General features: G+C 38.0%; 1 protein-coding gene across 4 annotated transcripts in view; it reads left to right on the plus strand.

Annotated features, from left to right (window-relative positions):
- The window catches only part of LOC145987935 (uncharacterized), a 132,869-nt gene that overhangs the window by 100,977 nt on the left and 10,485 nt on the right, over positions 1-21,407 (plus strand). For 2 of the 4 annotated variants that reach the window (XM_083122759.1, XM_083122762.1), the window contains 3 exons: positions 8,017-8,133; positions 16,450-16,503; positions 19,058-19,499. In XM_083122759.1, coding sequence (XP_082978885.1) covers positions 8,017-8,133; positions 16,450-16,503; positions 19,058-19,360 — 474 coding nt within the window. In that variant the 3' untranslated portion in view covers positions 19,361-19,499. Of the gene's footprint in view, positions 1-8,016; positions 8,134-16,449; positions 16,504-19,057; positions 19,500-21,407 lie in introns of those variants that run through there. The other 2 variants (XM_083122761.1, XM_083122760.1) reach the window with 2 other exon arrangements.

Genomic DNA, 21,407 nt, shown 5'->3' on the forward strand with positions numbered 1-21,407 from the left:
CCCTCCCACACCTTTCATCTCTCAGCATGCTTGATTGATTGATTTGGTGTTTTAAGTCCACTTTGTGAACAGTAAGGCTAATTGGGACTGGGCCTACAGTTTAAAGTGGGATCCGAACCACTTGTGCCTCCACTGGGTATCGAACCCGGGATCCCTTGATTACAAGGCGACGATGCTACCACTGCGCCATCGGGGAGGCCCCATCTCTCAGAATGCCTGAGGGATTGCAGATCAACTTGGTTTAGCATGACTGAGGTAGCAACAGGGTGGCTACTCACCAGGAATTATGCATGAATTATTGGCTCCCGGAATTCTGTGTGAATTTTTCTCCATAGGTGTGAAAATTTGCAATTTTTATTAATCCAAATCACATTGAATTTATGCATATTTATAAATCCCTGAGGCAAGTTTTTCACAGTTTAGCTTTTATTTTTATCGAGGAAAGAAAAGAAAGTGCACTGAAAATAAAACAGAATTCTCTCAATCTGTTTACTTTGTTAGTGTCCTTTGCTGAACAACCTATTAGACAGACGGAAGATTATTGCAAGATACATTTGAGTTTGAAATTCTTATACAATTAACAATTTTTTGTAGATTTCCGTAACATTTGTGATTTGTTTTTGTAGATGTATTTCGAGTCTGAGTATGTAAAATGGCAAATGTAAACTTCTTGCCTTAATTATATACTATTTAATTGAATTAAATTTTATTTCTTGGATATATTGCAATCACACAGACCCCTTTTGTTGATATACCTGTTTGTGTATGTGTGTGGGTGGTGAGAGGCAGTAATGCATAAGGTTGAAATAGAGAAAACATCTGTTTGTAGCCTTGATTTTTTGGAAAGTGTGCCTTGAAAACCGGGAAGTGGTGTAACTCCACCTTTCATGGAAATTGAGTAACATGTATAAGTGTAACATGTGAAGTATCAACAATATCAATGCTAGAAGTAAGTACGTATATAAGTTTCAAATTTTTGCTCATAAAGCCATCTGAATCCCTCAAATCTGTCTTTAGCGGCAATGGGAGGAGAGAACGTTTCAGCACTTAAAACAAATTTTCGTAATCCATTGTTTTCCTAACAGAAAATAAAGCATATTTTGTGTTTCAATTTTGCATTACAATTTTTGTCACGAGAGCCTTATGCATTACCTAAGTGAACTGGTTCACAATTGTGAGTCCATATTTTGATTAAAATAACTAAATATGCATTTACATATCTAACACTTTTTTTGGTACATGTAATTCCATTCCCTTGCCTTTACATTACGAACAGTCCAGAAAGTGGTTCAAAAATGCGTGGACAATTAGGAAATTTTTGGCAAAATTGATCAACTTGAAAAAGAGGCACGATTCACTCAGAGAACATCTTTACATTCGCACTACTAGAAATGTGAAGTTGTTGGACTCCTTCCGCACACTACAATATTGTTCCGTTTGCTGGCACTTTTCGTGGTGAAACTCTTGGACATAGAAACAGAGTTGCACAATAAGCTGAAGAAGTGGGGATTTTTTTAACAATGCTCCGAGGAAGGAAGTGAAGAAAGATCACAAAAGCAGTGCTATTTGCAAATGGTGTAATCACTAAGAAAGAAAAGGGAGGATAGGGGTGGATCAGTTGGAATTTGGGAGTCTGAGATTTGGAAAAGTTAGGTTTTAAAATTATGTTTCATCCTTTCATGTGCCAGTCACGGTTAACCCAGGGGCACAAGAGTGGAGCGTTACTGAAACCAACCATTGTCAGCTCATGTCTTGTGATTTTTTACATTTTTTTGTTGCAATTTCTTTTTTCGCCATCGTAGGGAAACGTGGCGCAAGACAAGGTACTTAATGTAGAAGAATGCCAACTATGAAACCTTTTGTGCGTGGCCAGTGTGCTTTCGCAGCACTAAGTGTCTACAATTAACTCCTCTCCTCTGCGGCTTTACTTCTTCCATGCCCCATGTGATGCCAAGTCCATGGGACCTGCTTTGGAAGAAGGATTAGTCCGATTTTCAAAGGAAACTTAACCCTGCCGGCAGAGAAAAGGCCGGATCAGGAAACGTCTACTGTAATACTTTTCATTGAACATCGCACACATCGACACTTGCTAACGGGACCCAACCTGCTAATCCCACAGGGACACTTCGTAATAGCTCATATAATATTTTAAAGCATACTTCTCCAATTTCTTACTATCCTTGAGAAAAAAATCCTTTCATACTCACTTTTCAACATTTCCGAAAGACTCGAGTCAGTTTCTCTCTTCCTGGTCACAGAGATCGTTGCATAGGTGTAGGTAGAGGTTAGTGATAAGCCCCACAACTGCGTCAAAGTGTCTACTGTCTGTGGGGGCCTCTTTGCTTTTGAGTTGGAGAGGGATGCAAGGCTGCTTGCACTGTACAGCCTTCCGTCAGAGAACCAACTGTTCTGATACATCCTCTTGAAAGTAGGCTTGTTAATTTTGGTTTTCGAATTCATCCAACCTAGACCAGTCCATGAAGGTTTAATTAAAACATATTCACAGGGTAAATTTCACCATTAAGGACTTCTGAATTCTACCCAACGGAAGAGGAAGCAGCTGAAGTATATATGATAATAGCCTGTATGTGTACTTATTATAGTGAAGTGCATTGTTGATAACTTTCAATTTTAAAGAAAAATCATTTTTAAAACTCACAACAGATGGCACAATATATACATGCTACAATATATTCCTTGAATTAAATTTTCTTCCAAGTAAAATTCAAAACGTCAACAATGTAATAAAAATGTTCTGCCACACTTTAAGGAAAACTAAAAAAATAATACTTTTTTACAAAACTAATAAAAATATGATAACTGATAAGAACTCTAGTACGAATATATGTCATTTGCATATAAGAAAACACAGGTGTAATTGAGGAAGCCTATCTAGCAAAGAGCTTTTCAAACTCTCATCCCAATTTTTTGAGAGCACGGGGTTTGGCAGTGCAACGCTCGTCCTTCCCAGGAAGGCTCTAGGAGTAATCGCTGTCGTCTGTGTTCACCCTAAAATTAAATGAAACATAAGTACGCAGAGAAGACATTGTCTTAAGTTTTATCATTTATCAAATATGTGTGAACTGTCGTTACTGCTGTTAAGTCTGTGCCCCCACAATAATAATTGAAAAAGAAGTAGGAGATTTTGTCTTGAGTCATGTAGTTCATGAGTTTCACATTGCCGTCTGTGGTTCAGTAAAACTCAGTTAAAGCTCTTGAGTAGACAATGGTTTGTGACCCAAGCTTTATAGTGTCAGGAACTTCCAGGCGATTCCTTTTCCCATATATTTCCAATATGATGCAAACGGAAGGAAGTATGGCTACAGTTATCTATTTTTGAAAGTGGACAAAATATTTTCAAAGTCCTGCATTAATATACGTATAATTCATATTGTTTTGCCAAAAATATTTTGCATTCTACTCGGTACAATGATATGTTTGTATCTCCACAAATATAATAAACACATAGAGTGAAAATTAGCAGTACTTGGATGCAAATGTCACAAAACTGTTCTGTTCTTGCATTCATTATACATTGGAACCCCGATTTTGTGTTCCCGGATTTTACATTTTCCCACATTATACATTCAATTTTGATGGTTCCAACATAGTGAAATGTTAAGAAATTTTGCTCAATTCTATATTTTCCCGTATTTTAAGTTTTATCAGCTTGGTCCCCTGAAAAACGTAAAATCGAGGATTCACTGTATTTGTAACATTAATGTGTATTTTTGTCAGACCCTGACTAACTAAAAATACAAACGAATCATGCTCCAATGCTACTTGTACCTTTAGAAATACATATGTAACTGCATTACTATTTCAGTAAAGCAGCTTTGTTACTTTTTAAGAAGCCCGTATTACATAGACCCTGTTGTATGTCTCAAGAAAACTTGATTTATCTTTAGCATGAATTCCACATATACTAATGTATTACTTCATGAAACTGAAATATTATTATGCAGCTTGACATTTATATTTTTTGAGACTAAATGGAGATTTTATATTTTCTCGCATTATATATTTAACCTTGATGGTCCCAACATAGGAAAATGGTATAAACTTTTCCTCGATTTTACATTTTTCCACATTTTAAGTTTCTCCAGCCTGGTCCCTTCAAAATGTAAATGTGAGGTTTCTCTGTACAGTCAACTCTCGATTCTACGATCCTGGGTATAACGACCCCCTCGAAGTAACGACCCTTATCCCGGGAACCGTGAAAAATTTCGAAAAAAAAGTTGAAAAATTGAAGGAAATCGGCCGAAAAATGCGTTTTTTTCCCAATCATTCCCTTCACGAGCGCGCTACCGCTCACAATTGGATCTGAACTAAAAATAGACACCACCACACCATGCTTGAGTGATAGCCAATAGCACTTGACCTCTGCCCCCCCCCCCTCCCTAAAGTGCACCAATGTTACCCCGCACCCGACGGCCGCTACCCAAGGTGCCAGGCTTGTTTTGCCACGTTTTCTCTTGGATACGCGAGAAGAGAAGATCGAATGTGCTTGGATGTTATTTTAAATCGACCTTGACTTGTTTCCTTGTCCTAAGAGCTGCTGAAAACTCGCAGGTGAGGGTGGAGGGGGGGGAGAAGCCCGAAATGACTGCTGGACTTGCAGTCTTTGCCAATGTGTATGGCAGGTCAAGCTCTTTCATCGATAAATATACCACCTTGAGAGATAAGATTGCAGGAATGTTCCAAAATACAGATGCGTGGCACCTGGAAGTCTGGCCCATCTGTCCAGCTCTGACCTAGATTTCAGTAGGTTCCCGTGAGTGAGCAACTCTCGACCTTGTACCGACAACTTCCAGTAACCGCTTTCATTTAAAACGTGTTCTTTGTTCCCTGCAACACTTCATAAAAAAGCGAAACTGTTAGAGATAATCAAAGCCACATAGGCGAACTAAAGATCGTCAACCCGCTTAATGCGTTGTCATCCAGGTTTCCACAAAAGTTTACTGCGATCTTACGTGCATCATAACTCCCGTTTCCCACTTCATACGTTTTCCTAATTGTGTCGTAATATCTGCCAAAAAAAGTGTTCCGTTGGCTGACTGACTTCTCCCCCTTTTTCCTGTCAGCAAAGGGGGGAGGGGTGAATTTCTTGCTCGTGTGCGCACATGGGCTGATTTCAGGCAAGGGTGGAAGTGGACCCACCCCTCTTCCTTTAACGTCTAAAATGGGCAACCAGTTCTGGATATATTCTTGAAAACGAACAAAAACAGAATAAAAAAATTAACCCTCCCCCCCTTTTCCCAGCTTATTCTCCGCCACTGGTGTGCACGGCACCTTCCCCCCTTTTCCCAGCTTATTCTCCGCCACTGGTGTGCACGGCAATGTTGATAATTGCAGAATTCAGGTCTTTTTTTATGCTGTTGTCTGCATAGGAAATATTACCCGTATTATTTATTGTCTGTTGCATGGCAAAACATAAAGCAAGGGGCATTTCTTTCTTCTTTACACTACTGTTAAAAGTTCCATCTTCGACAGTTGCGTTATATTTAAAATGCTGATATTTTTCTCTTCCGCCACCTGTTGCTCGAACTTCCAGCCGGTCTCCTTTGTTTTTATGATGCAGCTGGCGCCAGTGTTTTGTCTAGCGTCTGCAAAGCTCTTGCTTGCCGATAACAGCAATGACTCATCCAGCGCGTAGGAAAAAGTTGTTTTGAATCTCGCAAAGCTGTTTTCATTTGACGATAACGAAATTCGATCTCCAGCAAGGAAAACAAGAGTTAAAACAACTTCATGTTCTGCGCCTTCTGATAAGCAAAACTGTAAATTTAATTCACATCCGCTTTTCTTCAGAACCATTCATGTGAAGAAAAAAAAGTGGTCAATGTAGGAATGGTCGCTGAGATCGATTAAAAAGACATTATTCAAGGGGAAAACTTTTGGAGGAGTGGGTGTTTGACATTGGGAATACTCCTATATCCAACATTAAATCATCGATTAACGTGAGAGTAAATAACGATCTACCATTTTGATATGTAAAAGTGTGCAGTTTCATAAAGCTTGTTCATTTTATGCTGATGGGTTAATCGGGACTAAATATACAGTTTAAAGTGAAATTCAATTCCAAACCAAAATGACTTTCGACTGGGACGCTGTTTAATGACGTGTCCTAGAATACGCATTGGGTGAAGACAGATCGCAAGTTTCTTTTTCACACTGGATTACAATGCAAGTCAAGGAAGGAGTTTGGACTGCTCCCTTGAATGGGGAAGGGGGGAGGGTGAATGAAGTTGGTTGAAGCAAAGAAAACGTGTTTTTTTTTTTTTTGCGATGTATTTTACACAGCCGAGCCAGAACGAAAATTACAGCCCCGCCTTTTTTTTGTCTGGTGCCTATAAAGGTTGTGTTGTTTCTCCCGAGAGATCTAATCTTACCAGTTAATCTTGTAACAGATAATGCTCCACTAGACACGTATAAAATCCAACATTCATTCTGCCCGATTATCTCCCGACTTTTGCTGGCGCCAGTGTAACTAGTGTCAAGATTCTTCGAGTTTCGCTTGCAATAAGCGAGAGATTGTTTTCCTTTCCATAGGTCTCGGTGCAAACGGCTTTCTCATGAACTAGAATTGTAAGAATTTCCAGGAAAAGCAACGACTGTGCACAATTGAAAGAAAGTAACATTATTTTTTGTGAAAACGTTTTCATGTTCTATTTTCCTTCTCACAACACTCATCCTGTGCATAACAGGTTGTATAACTACCAGGATAAATTGTGTTACCATCTCCTATGCATCTTTGTGTCCGTTTGAGCCCCGTTTAAGCAGAAAATTGGGGCAAATTCCAATAACGACCCCTTCGAAATAACGACCCTTTTCCCGGGAACTGTGAAATCGAGAGTTGACTGTATTTGGATATCCGAATACTCAGACATCCATTGCATCTAAAATCACATAATTTGAAATCCAGATGTCAGTCATTTGGATTTTGTTGCCATCCCTACTCAAAATGACATGTGAAGCTTTCAGAGAGCCTAAATGGTACATTTATCTAGTTATCAGAGTATTAAGTTTATTCCTGTGTAAAGGAATCCACTTTTGCTTCTCAAATGTTTACAGCAGAACTAGTCGATTTTCTGTGATTTGCATAATGCACAGGATAATTCAGACTTCAGGAAGTGTCACATTGTTAACTAAAGTCTAAATTTTGTGTTTAAAAGTTTATTTTGCATTTGGCATTATTTCGTGACAAATATTGTAGTAAAATTCACATCACACCTTTCAAAAACCTGAAAATTATACTTTGTTACGTAGAAATTTTTCAGTGAAAAATGCAGGGTCGACCAGGACTCGAACCCGGGTCTCTTGCAACCGTGCAATTGCTCTACCACTGAGCTACTGAGCTGGCCTAGCCTCTCCTGATTTTTCGCTGTAGATGTTTTACCTGCATGGAATCGTCTCTGCCAGTGCTACCGCACTGAAACACAGTAGATTTTGACGTTGCCTAGTTCCTCCCAGCATAGAGATGTTAATTATTGAACATTAGGCACACACAGGAGATGTACTATGTAGAAATTTTCAGAGAAAAATGTGGGCTCGACCAAGACTCAAACCCGGGTTTCTGGCAACCATGCCATTGCTCTACCACTGAGCTACCAGAGCCTGGCCAGCGCTCTGCGGGTTCAAATCCTGGTCGAGCCTGCATTTTTCGCTGAAAAATTACTACATAGTACATCTTGTGTGTGTGTGCCTAATATCAATAATTATATTGTGTTATTTCACATTTGATGTTTCCGGCAAAAACTAAATATACATGCCTCTACTTATATGTGAATCTGCCAATATTAAAACCAAAATCCGGGAGACTGTTATGGTGTAGTTCTGATGAAATACTTGAATAATAACATTTTAAAATATTTCAAACACATTTGAATCTGGCCATAATTCGTTTACATCTTTTCATCTCCTGTAGAAGAACAGTTATATATCAGGCTTATTGTAATGGTTGTACTAATCAAATATCTTAATACCTGAACTATACATGTTTTATATTATCTTCCTTAGGCTGGCAGTGCAGTGGAAGACTCGCTGGTAGCTCCGAGGGAGATGCTGGTGGATAAATTAAGTGACAGCTCGGTCAGTTCTGTGAGAAGCAGCAAAAGGAAAAAGGACATAGGGGAGGTAAATGCTTGAATAGTTATTACATTAGAAAATCTTAGCATTCTGTGAATTAGTATTCTCTTCAGCATTTTGTATGTTAGTGAGATGACCAAGATCAAACCACTTTATTCAAAATTGTAATACTCAGATTTCAGCCAAAGAAGTTGAATGAGAGCATTTTATATAAAAACAGAAGAATTTGACTTGCATGTTGTCCATGATATAAATCTCTTTGGCTTTTTCAGTAGACATTACAATTGGTTCTAATAGGAAAAGGAGATTGTGTATAAAGTTGACTTAAGTGAAACTCAACATAATCAGGGTGGCGACAGACCTGGAAAACAGGGAAAAGTCAGGGAATTTTGTCTTTATTGACTTTTTGTATTCGATAGAATGAATGTTCCAGGCATTTGCTTTGAAAGATGTCGTTATGAAGTGCTGCATGGGAACAGGAAATCTTGTTGCTAGGTCTGAGCAACACAATTACAGTGCAGAAACTAGTGATGGGAGGTGGGGAGGGGGAGAGAGAGAGATTTCCGGAGGGGCAGAAATAATGATAAGCCTCTAAATATTACGTAGAAAATGCATTGAATTATCATTTTTTCTTGTCTGTATTGGAGTAGTAAGGGGACAGGACTGTCAACAAATAGGAGGATGAAGGGGGGAGGGGCATACTGCTGTGGCATAGTCCGATGATAGTTGTCGGACATTCTGAACGAACATGGAAACAAATAAGGGTGCTATGCAACCCTGTAATTTGTTGAATGTCCTGGTACGTACAGCATTTATCAGGTGAACATTTTAGGCTCAATTGATGCATATGATTTTTGTCGGATATCGCCATCCGACTATCGTTGAACTTCGACAAAATGTCTCACTACAACATGCTACAAAATCGCATGCATGGCACTCTTATGGAATTGATTGTTTTTGGAAGTCTTCGGACTGCAATATCTGATGAAAATGGCATGCATAAACAGAGAGCCTTGTGCATCCGAGTTTGTCTTCTGTGGTATCACATTTCATTGAACAAACTTTTTGGCTCGGTTTAAGCATGCGGTTTTTGTCGAACGTATCAGTTCGATATTTGTCATTCTGCGACATCCAACAAAAATTGCATGCATTGCGCTTTTATGAATCCGATGTTTCTTGGATGTTCCAGTATGACATTTGTTGTCGTTTATGATGTTTGTCAGATGGAACATCCAACAAAAATCACATGCATATATGGAGCCTTAGTCTGATGCACCACTGGAAATATGCTGCTGGAATTTTATTACTCTTCTGGCTCACTTAACCTTATTTAATGTAGCAATCCCTACAAAGGTTTCCTTTCTTCCCCTTGGCTTAATACTGGTTTTGCACAAGTTACGATGCATTTTACAACGACATTGAACTAGTCTTCAATGTCAAGAAGAGTCCAAAAAATCAAGATATATGTTGAATTGTATCACAAAAAAGGTGAAAGAGAAATCTGCATTGGTAAACGTTATAAAAATTTGACAAGCGCATGCTCCAAACCTCAAGTTTTCTGCAACATTCGTATTGCAATTAACACCCCCCTCTGTCCTGTCTGCTTATACTCGTGAGAGATGGATATTAATCTGTCACTGAGTCAAGTTAATGTGCAATGTTATGAAGTAAAATACTAATAATAAATATGTAAATATTTTAATATTATAATTACACAAATCGTTTAGTCCTAAAAGCATATCACTTTCTTCAGTAATTGACGTTTCTCTGCCAGTCCTGTTAAATTTTCACATTTCATCTACTGATTTATGCGAGGGGCATCCAAAAATAAGTTCCAATTAGCAGGTACATTGATTTTTTGCAAACGTGATAACAGTGTAAAATGTTAATTGCTGCGAGGTAGCATTTAGGAATGTGCAGAAATGTCTGGAAACATTTTTCACCCATTCAAAATAGTGAAATAACACGAATGTGGCATAAAATGTGAATTGTTGGCATTTTTCGCCAAATTTAAAAACTGTACTTAAACAACAAAAAAATACCTTCGAATCTAACATTCTTGTATTTTTTTAGGCTTATAGAAACAAAATGTGCCATATTTGTGTCTATAGAACGTGCAAGTTTTCCTACATTTTATCCAAGAGAAAACTATAATGCATGTTATACATGGAAAAATTCCGATATACACATTAAATCACATATTTCCCACGATTTTTTAACTTCTATCAGTACAATTTGCACCACAGAGCAAAGTAGCGGGGTTCTGACAGGAGATCGAGTGCGTATCTACCGTCGCATGGAAGCCGCATCATCCGTATTTGTGGTGCAAGAACTATTTTGAATTACCGAGCTAAGTGGTGTGATTTTGGCAGGGATTGAGTGCTCACCTACCGCCACAGGGGAGTCTTAACATCGGCATTTGTAGAGCGAGAAATAATGGAAAATATCTTCCTTAAAAATCGGTTCGAACATATCAAACTGTCACAACAATATGTAGACAATGTAACCTACAATTGAAATTGATAGTTTAAAACCACAATGGAAGTATTCGTTTTGGTATATTTGGCAGGAAAATATTCTAAAATAAAAACACGAATTTTGGAAAATTTAAAAAATAATAATAATAATGCCAATTTTTGGTGCCGTAATATATCTGTATCTGTCATGTGAGATTGATTGATTGATTTATAAATTGTGGGTGCACCACCAAGTATGCCATTATGCACCCTTCAGTATATATCGGGAAAAATCCTCTTATCTAAAACCTTACCTTAAAATCAAAAAGGGGCGTGGAAAATGACTTTCCCAAAATATCTTCCAAGGTTATCAAAAGCCCACGAGACCTAAAATTTGAAACAGTACTTTAAAAATGCCATGAAAGTTTAAATTTAGGTATATTCCCCAGAAATGCACTATAACGAAAATGTGAATTGATGAGGGGGGGGGGCAGAACGGCACCAATTTAGAAAAAAAATAACAAAAAAATCAAGTTTCCTACTGATTAGGCATAAGTAAGACGAGAATATCAGTAGTAATTTATTGTACTTAGTTTATTTAGTTTATAATTGTCAGGGAGAAATGAAAATTTTGTCCTGGAAAACCTGGAAAAGTCAGGGAATTTCATTTCTGCTTGTTTGTAGCCAGCCTGATAATGTTCTTTGTAGTTAGAGACATATTCTATATGGCTTCCGGACCTAACTTGATTGAACAACTGCAGGACAAAAGCAATTTTTTCACAACTACAAATGTTCAGTGTGTGCACCATCACGTGGCATGGCACACATCAACACAAAATTCCAGTTCTTGTCACTCCCATAATACCTTGGAGAGCAGTTGATTTTCCTTGCACAAAGAAGTCAGTTTCTTAATTTTTTTTGTACCTTGCACAAACAGAATTATCAACAGGTGGGTTCTCAAATTTTACGATAACTTCACAAGTTTAAAAACAAGACTGTGCAATCCATTGTTTATGAAAAACTAAATATGCTGACCAAGGCAGTAATTTATTTTATTAAAAACATAAACTAAACGTAACATTTCAACCTTCTAGCAAGGTCTTCTTCAGACTCTGTATCAAGTACAAAAGTAACAAGATACAAAAACAGGGTATTATATATACACAAACATTACCTGCTAGAAAGTTCCAACAACTTTCTAAATAGTCTGGAGGGAGTAATGTTTGTGTATATATAATACCCTGTTTTTGTATCTTGTTACTTTTGTACTTGATACAGAGTCTGAAGAAGACCTTGCTAGAAGGTTGAAACGTTACGTTTAGTTTATGTTTTTAATAAAATAAATTACTGCCTTGGTCAGCATATTTAGTTTTTCATAATCATGGAAACAAGGCTTAAAGGTGTTATAATCCATTGTTTGCGCACTTCGCATCACATTTCCCCACTCCATTGTCTGCCGGGACGTTGGTTCGTGGTGTTGCAACCTGGAGGGAGCGGAATCGTCTGAGAATTTTTAACGAAATTTGAATGTGAAAGGCATAAATTAGTATCCCCTCACCTACGCTACCTATTGATTACACTAAATTCTAAATACATTTTGATATTTTCCCTTTAAACCTTAAATGAATTAAGTTATAGTAGGGATATTTCTTACCAGCATAAGAAATGTATGAAATAAAACGATTGAAAAATGAAAAATATATAAACAATAGAACTGAGCTCACCTTCTAAATGTTTTCCAGTTCTCCTTCTTCAGTTTCACTCTCCCACTCATCCGAGTCTGTGTCTACCGATGAATCTGTGTCCGTGTCTGAATCGGCTTCACCAAGTCTAATTATGGGTTCATCTACACACTCGTCCATAAGTCCATCCCTTTCAAAGTAAGAATCTTCAATTTTTTTCACGTGTTCACAACATTTAATCCGTTTCTGTACAGAATATTCACTAAATAATTTTCCCAGCAATTCTTTCTTTGCATCCAGTGAATCCGAAATGAATTCCCTTGCCTTACCCTTGATTTCCCCCCACACAAGTTCAATGAGATTTAAGTCTGCGTGGTAAGGTGGAAGTCGTATTATGGTGTGCCCCGCATTTTTAAATTTTGTGTCAATCGCATACGGTTTTGCATAAGGTACATTTTGAATTTTTAAGTACAATTGCCTTTTGTTCATTGTCCACAATGCTTTCACTATTTTCCGCATCAATTTCAGTTTCGTTTGCAGGTTTGTCTGTCGCTGAGAGCCATTGCACAATGTCACTTTTAAGTGAAGACATAGATGTTTTTTTTTATTGATTTGAACGTTGTGATAACTAGCATTATCAACGACAACAATGCTGTTTTCGGGAAGATTAGGTAACAGTTTTTCGTCGACCCATTTTGAAAAATTTCTGTTATTCATGTCATCATGATAATCTCCACTCTTTTGCTTCGATTTGAACACTAATAGAGCATTATCAACAAACCCAAGTTCTCCTCCTGCGTGGACGACAATAAGACATGGCCCCTTTCCAATAGCTTCAGTTACCCCTATTTCACACTCACTTTGCCAACATGCTGATACTGAATGTGATGCGTGAATGTAGGTCTCATCAACATACACAATTGACCTACCTTGTTTTCTGTAGTCACGAATGTCCCTTAAATATTATGCACTCCACTCAGCAATGTTGGGATTTTCAATCAGAATCTTTCTCCTTGACTGACATATTTTTCATCTAAACCCTATGTACCTTAAAAGACAGCGTAAATATTCACTGCTGCAATCTAATATGTCGTCTTGTCTTATAGCTGTAGTGAGTTTTCGTAATGTTGGAACTATTTTCTATAGTGTGTAAAAGTCGTGGATTTTTCACCTAATTGCACCTTTAGCAAAATCATCTGCTTGTATTTGCTTTTTCCTAGGCTGTTTTCTACCTGAGTACTGAAATTCAGCTCACCTTTCGCCAACGACTCTTTTCCTTCTTTTAAAACTTGAGAAACCATCCATTTAGATACTCCCATGGTGGCGCTTGTGGACTCGACAACATTATACTTAAGTTTATTTAAGTTCTTCAGGTTTCGCAAATATGTTGCAACATTGTAAACAATTTCTCTGGCCTGTCCTCTAAGGGGCCTTCCAGAGCAGATTGTGGATTTCGTTGGACCCGGCATGATTTGATTTTCAGAGAAAACACTCACATAATTTGCCTCACGCACTCACCATTGTTCTCACACACAAACACACACACGAAACACACCACTTCAACAGTAGTGAAACGCCTCCGAAAACAAGAACCTCTTCCACACGATTGAAGAGGTCAGACCGGGGTGAAAATAGTGCCTACAGTTGTGATGTCACATAAAGAAAGATAGGGTTAAGCAACGGTGAAATATTGTTCGCATACTGATATCGATAATATATAAAAGAGGAGCTTGCATTTCAAAAATATGCAGCCAAGAGTAAGGAGCAAGAACATTTCAATACTTTAATAAAGAACACAAGCAAGCGTGTTATCAGATTGCCTTCTCGTAGTGATTGTTGTACGATAAACAAAAGAACCCCCACCCCACTCGGCTTTCAGAAAAAAAAAACGAGGCCACTGCTTGATGCCGCATTCAGAAAATGAAGTCATTCGCCCTGTAGTTTCTCTTTGTTATAAACCTTAACGTGCGTGCGTAATACTACAGTTTACGATCCGCACACTGCATGCATTCAAAGGCCGGATTAAATAAAATGAACCACTGATATAATAGGAGCCTGCATGCACCATCATGCTAAACAGTGAAAATAGTTTGTCATATTTGTTTTAGCTTAATTTTGCTGAGTTGGCACCACTGGTACTCTCAACGCCACACCAGTGAGTAGAAGAGTGGTGGGGAGGATGACGTAATAGGAAGTGCTCCGCAGCGATCTGCGCATATCGGGACTTAACTTGTCAGGCTATAATTATGAAATATTGTTGTGTGGAATTGAACAGGAAGAATGATTTTTCCACACTTCTAACATGCAATTTGCCGGTTTACGTGACAGGGTGGTTAGTACAGCACAGTATGACTCCAATGGTTCTGGGTTCAAATCTCACCCTGGGCATGAATGGATGTTCTTTGTGAGTGTCTCTTCATCAATTTCATCATATCATCACTCTTCCTCGTTTTTGCGATTAGCCCAAAGTTGCAGTAATGTGAAGTAAAATAAACAAAATCAATCAATCAATCGTAACATCCCATTTTCACAAGTAAACTAATGCATCGTAGCACCATGGTTGCGAATTACAGGGGAACAAAACAAGAAACTGAGTGTTTTCATCTTCCACTTGTTTCATCCAGTGAGGTAGAGAAGCATATGTGTAATATATCTCTTTAACCCCAAAGAACATTATGTAGATGAGTAAGTCTCACACAAGTAGAATTGTTCACGTTCATCCGAAGTTACTGTACTCAGGGGACCAAGGACTGGCTAAACAGGTTTTTCATTGTCATCTCGGTATGAATGCTATGTTTGTACCTTTTATAAGGCAAACCGTGTGGCTACTCACCGTGAATTCCTTGAATTCTACGTGAATTTTTCTCCGTAGACGTGAAAAATGGCAAATTTTATTAATCGAAATCCCATTGAATTTATACATATTTATTAATGCCCCTATGCAGGTTTTTCACAGTTTTTTTTTTTACCGAGGAAGGAAAAGAAAAGAAAGCTGCATGGAAAATAAAACCGAATTCTCTCAATTCCTATACTTTGTTAGTCTCCTTTGTAGAACAATCTATCTCACAGATGGAATATTATTGCAAGATATCTTGAAGTTGATAGGTAAATTTGAGTTTGAAATTCCTGTACAATTAACAATTTTTCTTAGATTTGTACATCCCGTAACATTTGTGACTTGTGTTTGTAGATGTATTTCGAGTCGGAGTATGTGAAATGCCAAATGTAAAATCTGCACTTTAAATTAAATATTTTAAATATATGTACCGTTTAATTGAATTGAATTAGAATTTTTGGATAAATTGGAATCACACAGACCCTCTATTTTGCTAATATATTTGGGTGTGTTACTGTGTGTACGTGGGCGATGAGAGGAGGTAATATGTAAGGCTGAAATAGAGAAAGCATCTGTTTGTACCCTTGAATTTTTTGATAGTTCGTCTTGAAACTAGGAATTATGCTTGAATTTTTTCAACGTCCTAAAGTAGCCACCCTGGGCTAAGTCTATTTCCTTAATCACGTCTTTCTATCCATTTTCCTCTCATTTGCTCCATAAAATTTAACCTAACAAACAAAGCAACCAACATGAACAAGTGATAAGTAAGATAGACAACTACATGTACAATTAGTCGCATGGGCAATCTCATAGCAGAGAATACGGTGGACATAAAAGATTTAAAGTTGTTTCTTTTATCGTACAATGCGCTAAAAGTACTTATTATGGGCCCTATTTGTTACATGGCACACACTGGTCAACACGTGGATAATGGATACAACAGCTGCAATCTCAAGGCCATTAGGTTGGTAGGTAGTAGTGGCACATACCCCACATCCAAATTGTCGCTGGAATGTCTACTGAACTTTAATTATTGAATTGCACTTCACAAGCTGCAGAATACAAAAGCCTATTCTAGGTTGCATCTAAAGATATCAGTTTGGCGGTTACGCGGAGATAGGCAATTAACTCTGATACACTTACTATTAATTTTTTCCGCAAAAGTTTTTTTCAGGGATCGATTTCGCCACTCGTCTGAAGAAGCCACCAGATGAGTGGCAAAATCGATCGTTGAAAAAAACTTTTACGGAAAAATGAATAGTAAGTGTATCAGAGTTAACTATTCTAGGGAGTCTTTCCCATCTTTAAACAGTTTTTCTTCACTGTATATTTGTTGCTGTTTGTCTATCTACCCATAATTTGAATCATGTCACTCATTCACTAATTTCAGACACTCTACAGTAAGCCAGGTCCTCCTACTCCAGGGAAAAATGGAAGGTCACAGGTGAGTTGATTTTACAAAACTTCCTTTTCCTATCTCTAAACGAATACAAAATTTCATTTCTCTGTGCATCTCACTTTATATTCCTTCCATCAGATATTTAATAAATTGCTGTTACACAATTTTCATAATGACTGTTCGTTTTTTTTATTATTTTTTACTGTGAGACTTGATTCCTTTTAAGTTCTCTACACATCCTTCTTGACTGTGCACTTTGTAAAATCATTTAGTGAAAATTTTTGCAAGTGAAGTTGATTTTTTTTTCTTTCTTGTGTCATTTATATTGAATTAAGCATTAAGTGTGTGCATGTGCAGACTGTAGAGTAAGCAATGGTATTGTAGTATGTAGCATTGTAAGAGTGGTGAAAAGTAGAATTGCCTTCATGATGTGGAAATCTCTCTCCATCTCATTCATAAGTAGTGGTGCAGTGTAACATTGCAATAATTGCAGAAGAAACAGGTGGTGGTTCTGTGAAAAAAGGGGACACACTTGCTCTGCTGCTCACTGGCCTCCACAAGTGCAAGCGAAAAAATGCTCAAGAAATCTTGAAGATGTCATCTAGAGGAGGGAATCACTTTATTTTAGATGATATAAAAGAGAGACAATCACAGTTTCCCTCCTTGCGTTAATGAACTCATTATTATTATTATTTGGATGATGTGAGTTTTGTTTTTTAGCATCACCTTTCTCCCACTTTTGGCTAATTGCGATGATGAGGATGAGTGACAAAGAACACTCATGCCTAAGAAGGAATTCAAACCTGGGACCCCTAGCATCATAGAGCACTGTGCTAACCACTCCACCATGGAGGTCTGCTACTTGGATGTCTGAGTGTACCCAGTAAATTCGAGATTTCAGAGAGAGGACTTTAAAAGTGGCTTATTGGCATTAACATAAATATTAATTGACTATTATTTGTCAGTTTTAGAGAATTCCAGTGAGGTGATGGTTTATGTTTGGATGTTGTGGAAGTACGGGAGAATCTGTAGTCTTTTTTAGAATAGGTTGCTTGCCTGAAGTTAAAAACACATATGTCAAATTCAGAAATATTTTATGTGTAAAAGTACTAAATAAGCACATATTTGGAACAGATCATTGCAGTGAAAATATTGGAACATTTAGCGATGCCCTTGTAATCCAGCCACGGCATCCCAAGGTGTTGCGGTGCACACTTTGGGAACCACATATTCTTGATCTTGGCCATTTTGGAGGTGATGTGATCATCTACATGCTTAGGCAGCCTTTACCCCTCCCCCTTCCCAGGTTGCCCATTGATTCGAGGCTTGGTGAGCCCATGAGCCGCTTGATGTGGGGACAAAGTCTGAAAAATTCTGACCTTATATCACCCACCTTGGGAATGAACTTGGGTCTCCCGCATGACAGTCAGATGCCATACCAACTTTTTTGGGTAAAATGAATACTCCAAATAGGTTGTACCTCCTGTTTTCACGATTTTCTGAAGTTTCACACATCAATTTTCTCTACTTTCTCTGGATTCTCATGGAATAAACACAAATATCTATGTCCGAACCAGAATTCAAACCCGGATCCCTGGCATTGTAGCATGCTGTGCTAACCACTCGACAATGACTAAACCACAGCGGCTCTCTTGTAAGAAGAAATAGACAGAAATAATTCATTTACACAAAATTATTTGAGCTAGTACTAAAGAAAAGAATAATGAATAATATAAATATTGCGCTTGTAGAATGAAAATACTATTCCCAGCAGGCCATATTGACTACAGTTATCTGCACAGAGAACCCTACAAAACAACAAATTCAAATTTAACAGCCACTTGACTGCCGGCGGATCAACTGGCCTCCTGGAAATAAATACACTTCAACAGCCTGCGGTACAACTGTGCATGGTATAGACAATTTGCTGAAATGCCCATGGCAGCTAAAGTGTTAATACAAGATTGGATTAAAAGCAATAAATCCTCGCACTGGGATGGGCCTTTCTAGAACATGCTCAACTGGTAACAGCATGAATAACTGTGCAATCAATACCTTCTAATATATGCAGACTGTACCACAAAAGTTTCTGCAGAAAAATGATTCCATGTGCAGCAGCACATAGGTCATGAGAAACATTTGAGAGCCATTGCACGGGCGAAGGAGATGAAAACAGTATCCCAGCTTATTTTTCAACAAAGTTTGTCGGGCTCCTCAAAAACTTTTATCATTTTTTACATTTTTGATTAATGTTGGTATTGTATGTGATACCTGGGAACAGACCGGAACATGTCAAAAAATATTGTAAATTGTATTTCTACATGAGCAGAGAAACAACATATTTTGTAGTCTTTTTATCTTATTTTTTCGGTCTTTTTCTCCAATTTCAACATTATTTTGAAGGGTCTTTTTCTCATATTTTTTTCTGTTCTCAACTTCCGGGCCCTGGTGATTAAATTTTAACCATTGCTGATACCATCGGCATCGGCCTATACCAATATATTGGCATCTGCTCAGCTGTAGTTTGAACATGGAAGTTTTGCACATTGGTGTGCATAGGTATGTGCTGCTAAACAAAAAAATTCCTTTACTTTTTCAGGCTTCTGAATTAAATATCACACCACGAGCACCCCTCCGTGAAGTGAACGACGGACAGAGGAAAACTCCCAACAGACTGTTCGGCTTATTTGGTGGCAAAAGAAGGAGCTCTGATGGAGCAAGGGATGAGGTGAGCAGTTTATGGAATGGGATGGTAACCATGTTGATTGTTGCATGCCTTGTTTCTTTCATGGTGGCGGTTTACGGTCATGCTTATGGTTGGGAAGAGGTGTACAAATTTCTTCAAGCTGAGATGGATGCATTGCCAGTGCCTGCATCACTTAAGAGCTACTTACCAAAGTAACCAACCGGCTAAACTCACCCAGGATTGGCTCATTTCTCTGTGACTCAAAATTCTGTTCAGTTGATATTTATTTCTTATGTACTTGAATGTATATTACTTTTTATAATCTTTTGATAATTATACACTATATACTGGCTCTCTAAAAGGAGTTTATTTTAATTTTCATTTAGTTTTTGGGAATTTTTAAACATAGAATTGAGGCAGTTTCTAATTTGTGAAATTAGAAATTAATTAGAATTAGAATTTGTGCAACTACACTAAGCTATAGGATAAGCTAACTCATAATTTGTGAACCTTCCACATGTGTATGCTTTAAAATACAGCATGTTTCAAAAAGAATATACGTATTTCGCATGCATATATTTATTAAACTTTAAGACATACGAAGATGAAACTTGACACACATACTTACGAACCTCTCAAGTTCAGATTACAGATGTTCAATATGTCCTCCAGCAGTGACACGAACAATATCACATCGATACTCAAATTCCTCCCATACTCGGGCAAGCATGTCCTTCGTCACTGATGTTACGGCAGTACGGATCCGGTTCTTCAACTCTTCCAGGTTCTGTGGGAGTGGTGGTACATAAACATTGTCTTTAATGAAACCCCACAGGAAGAAGTCACAGGGTGTCAAATCCGGTGACCGTGGAGCCCAGCTGATACATGCTAAGTCGCCAGCTCCTTGACGACCAATCCAACGGTTCGGTAGTTTCATTCAGATAATCACACACTTGGCGACTCCAGTGAGGGGGTACACCGTCTTGTTGAAAAATGAAGTTGTCTTCGTGCAGCCTCGGAAACAACCAGTTTTGTAACATAGAGAGATACTGCTGACCATTAACCGTGTTTCCATCAAAGAAGAATGGGCCGTAAACAGATGATCGGGATATCGCGCAAAACACATTCACTTTGGGCGAATCTCGTACATGTTCAATGAATGCATGTGGGTTCTGTAGGCCCCAAATGCGAACATTATGTTTGTTTACCTGACCACTGACATGAAATGCAGCTTCATCACTAAACATGATGCGTTGTGCAAAAGTGTTGTCATTGTCAATAGCATCAAGAATCTCGTTACAAAATGCCACACGTTTGTGTTTGTCATCAGGACGCAGAGCTTGTAACAGCTGTACCTTGTACGGCTTCATAACCAGCCGACGTCTCAAAACATGCCAAATTGTTGTTGTAGGAAGTTGTAACTCCCGACTGGCACGACGAGTTGATTTTGAAGGGCTACGTTGGAAAGCAGTTTGAATTCGTGCAACATTTTCTTCAGGAACACGAGGGCAGCCAGGACTCTTTCCTTTACATACACATCCTGTAATTACAAACTGTCGATACCATCTGTGAATGTTCCACCCATTCGGAGGATCAATTTGGTACCTCAACCTGAAACGTCTTTGCACTGTAATCACGGAATTGCACTTCGCAAACTCGAGAACACAAAATGATTTCTGCTGCGGAGTAGCCATTTCAAACAACTGACAGTTACCAAGCAGAACACAACTGACATCTAGTGGCTATTATATAAACTAGACTATGTATTCGTTTCTCTAATAGCCGAGCCGGGGTGCAGCGATCGATAGTTTGGACAAAATAATACTTTGTAATACGTATATTCTTTTTGAAACACACTGTAATAGACTTTCACCCTTATTTTGTAATTTAATTTTCTTTAGATCTCGTAGTTATCTAGTAAAGAGGTATAAGAACTAAGAACTAGTAAATATTAAATTGTTACTTTTCTCTCTCCTCCCCCCCCAAAAAAACAGATGTGATTTTTCATGTACAAAACTTTTAATTTTCCCAGTTTTGCATTTGTGGCACCAAACTTAGATACTTTTGTAACATTGGTTATTGATTACAAAGTATTATTTAGTGGTTATTCATTACAAAGTTTATTATTTAGGAATTTAATTATGTACACACACACACACACATTTTTTTACCCACAAAATCATATGCACCTTACCGAATTTTTATTTATATTATTTTAAGTAAATTCGATGCGTTGCCCCTATGTGTGACAGATGAATTTACT

Source organism: Lepisma saccharinum, chromosome 5 (assembly GCF_977018435.1).
Source record: "Lepisma saccharinum chromosome 5, izLepSacc3.1, whole genome shotgun sequence".
NCBI lineage: Eukaryota > Metazoa > Arthropoda > Insecta > Zygentoma > Lepismatidae > Lepisma > Lepisma saccharinum.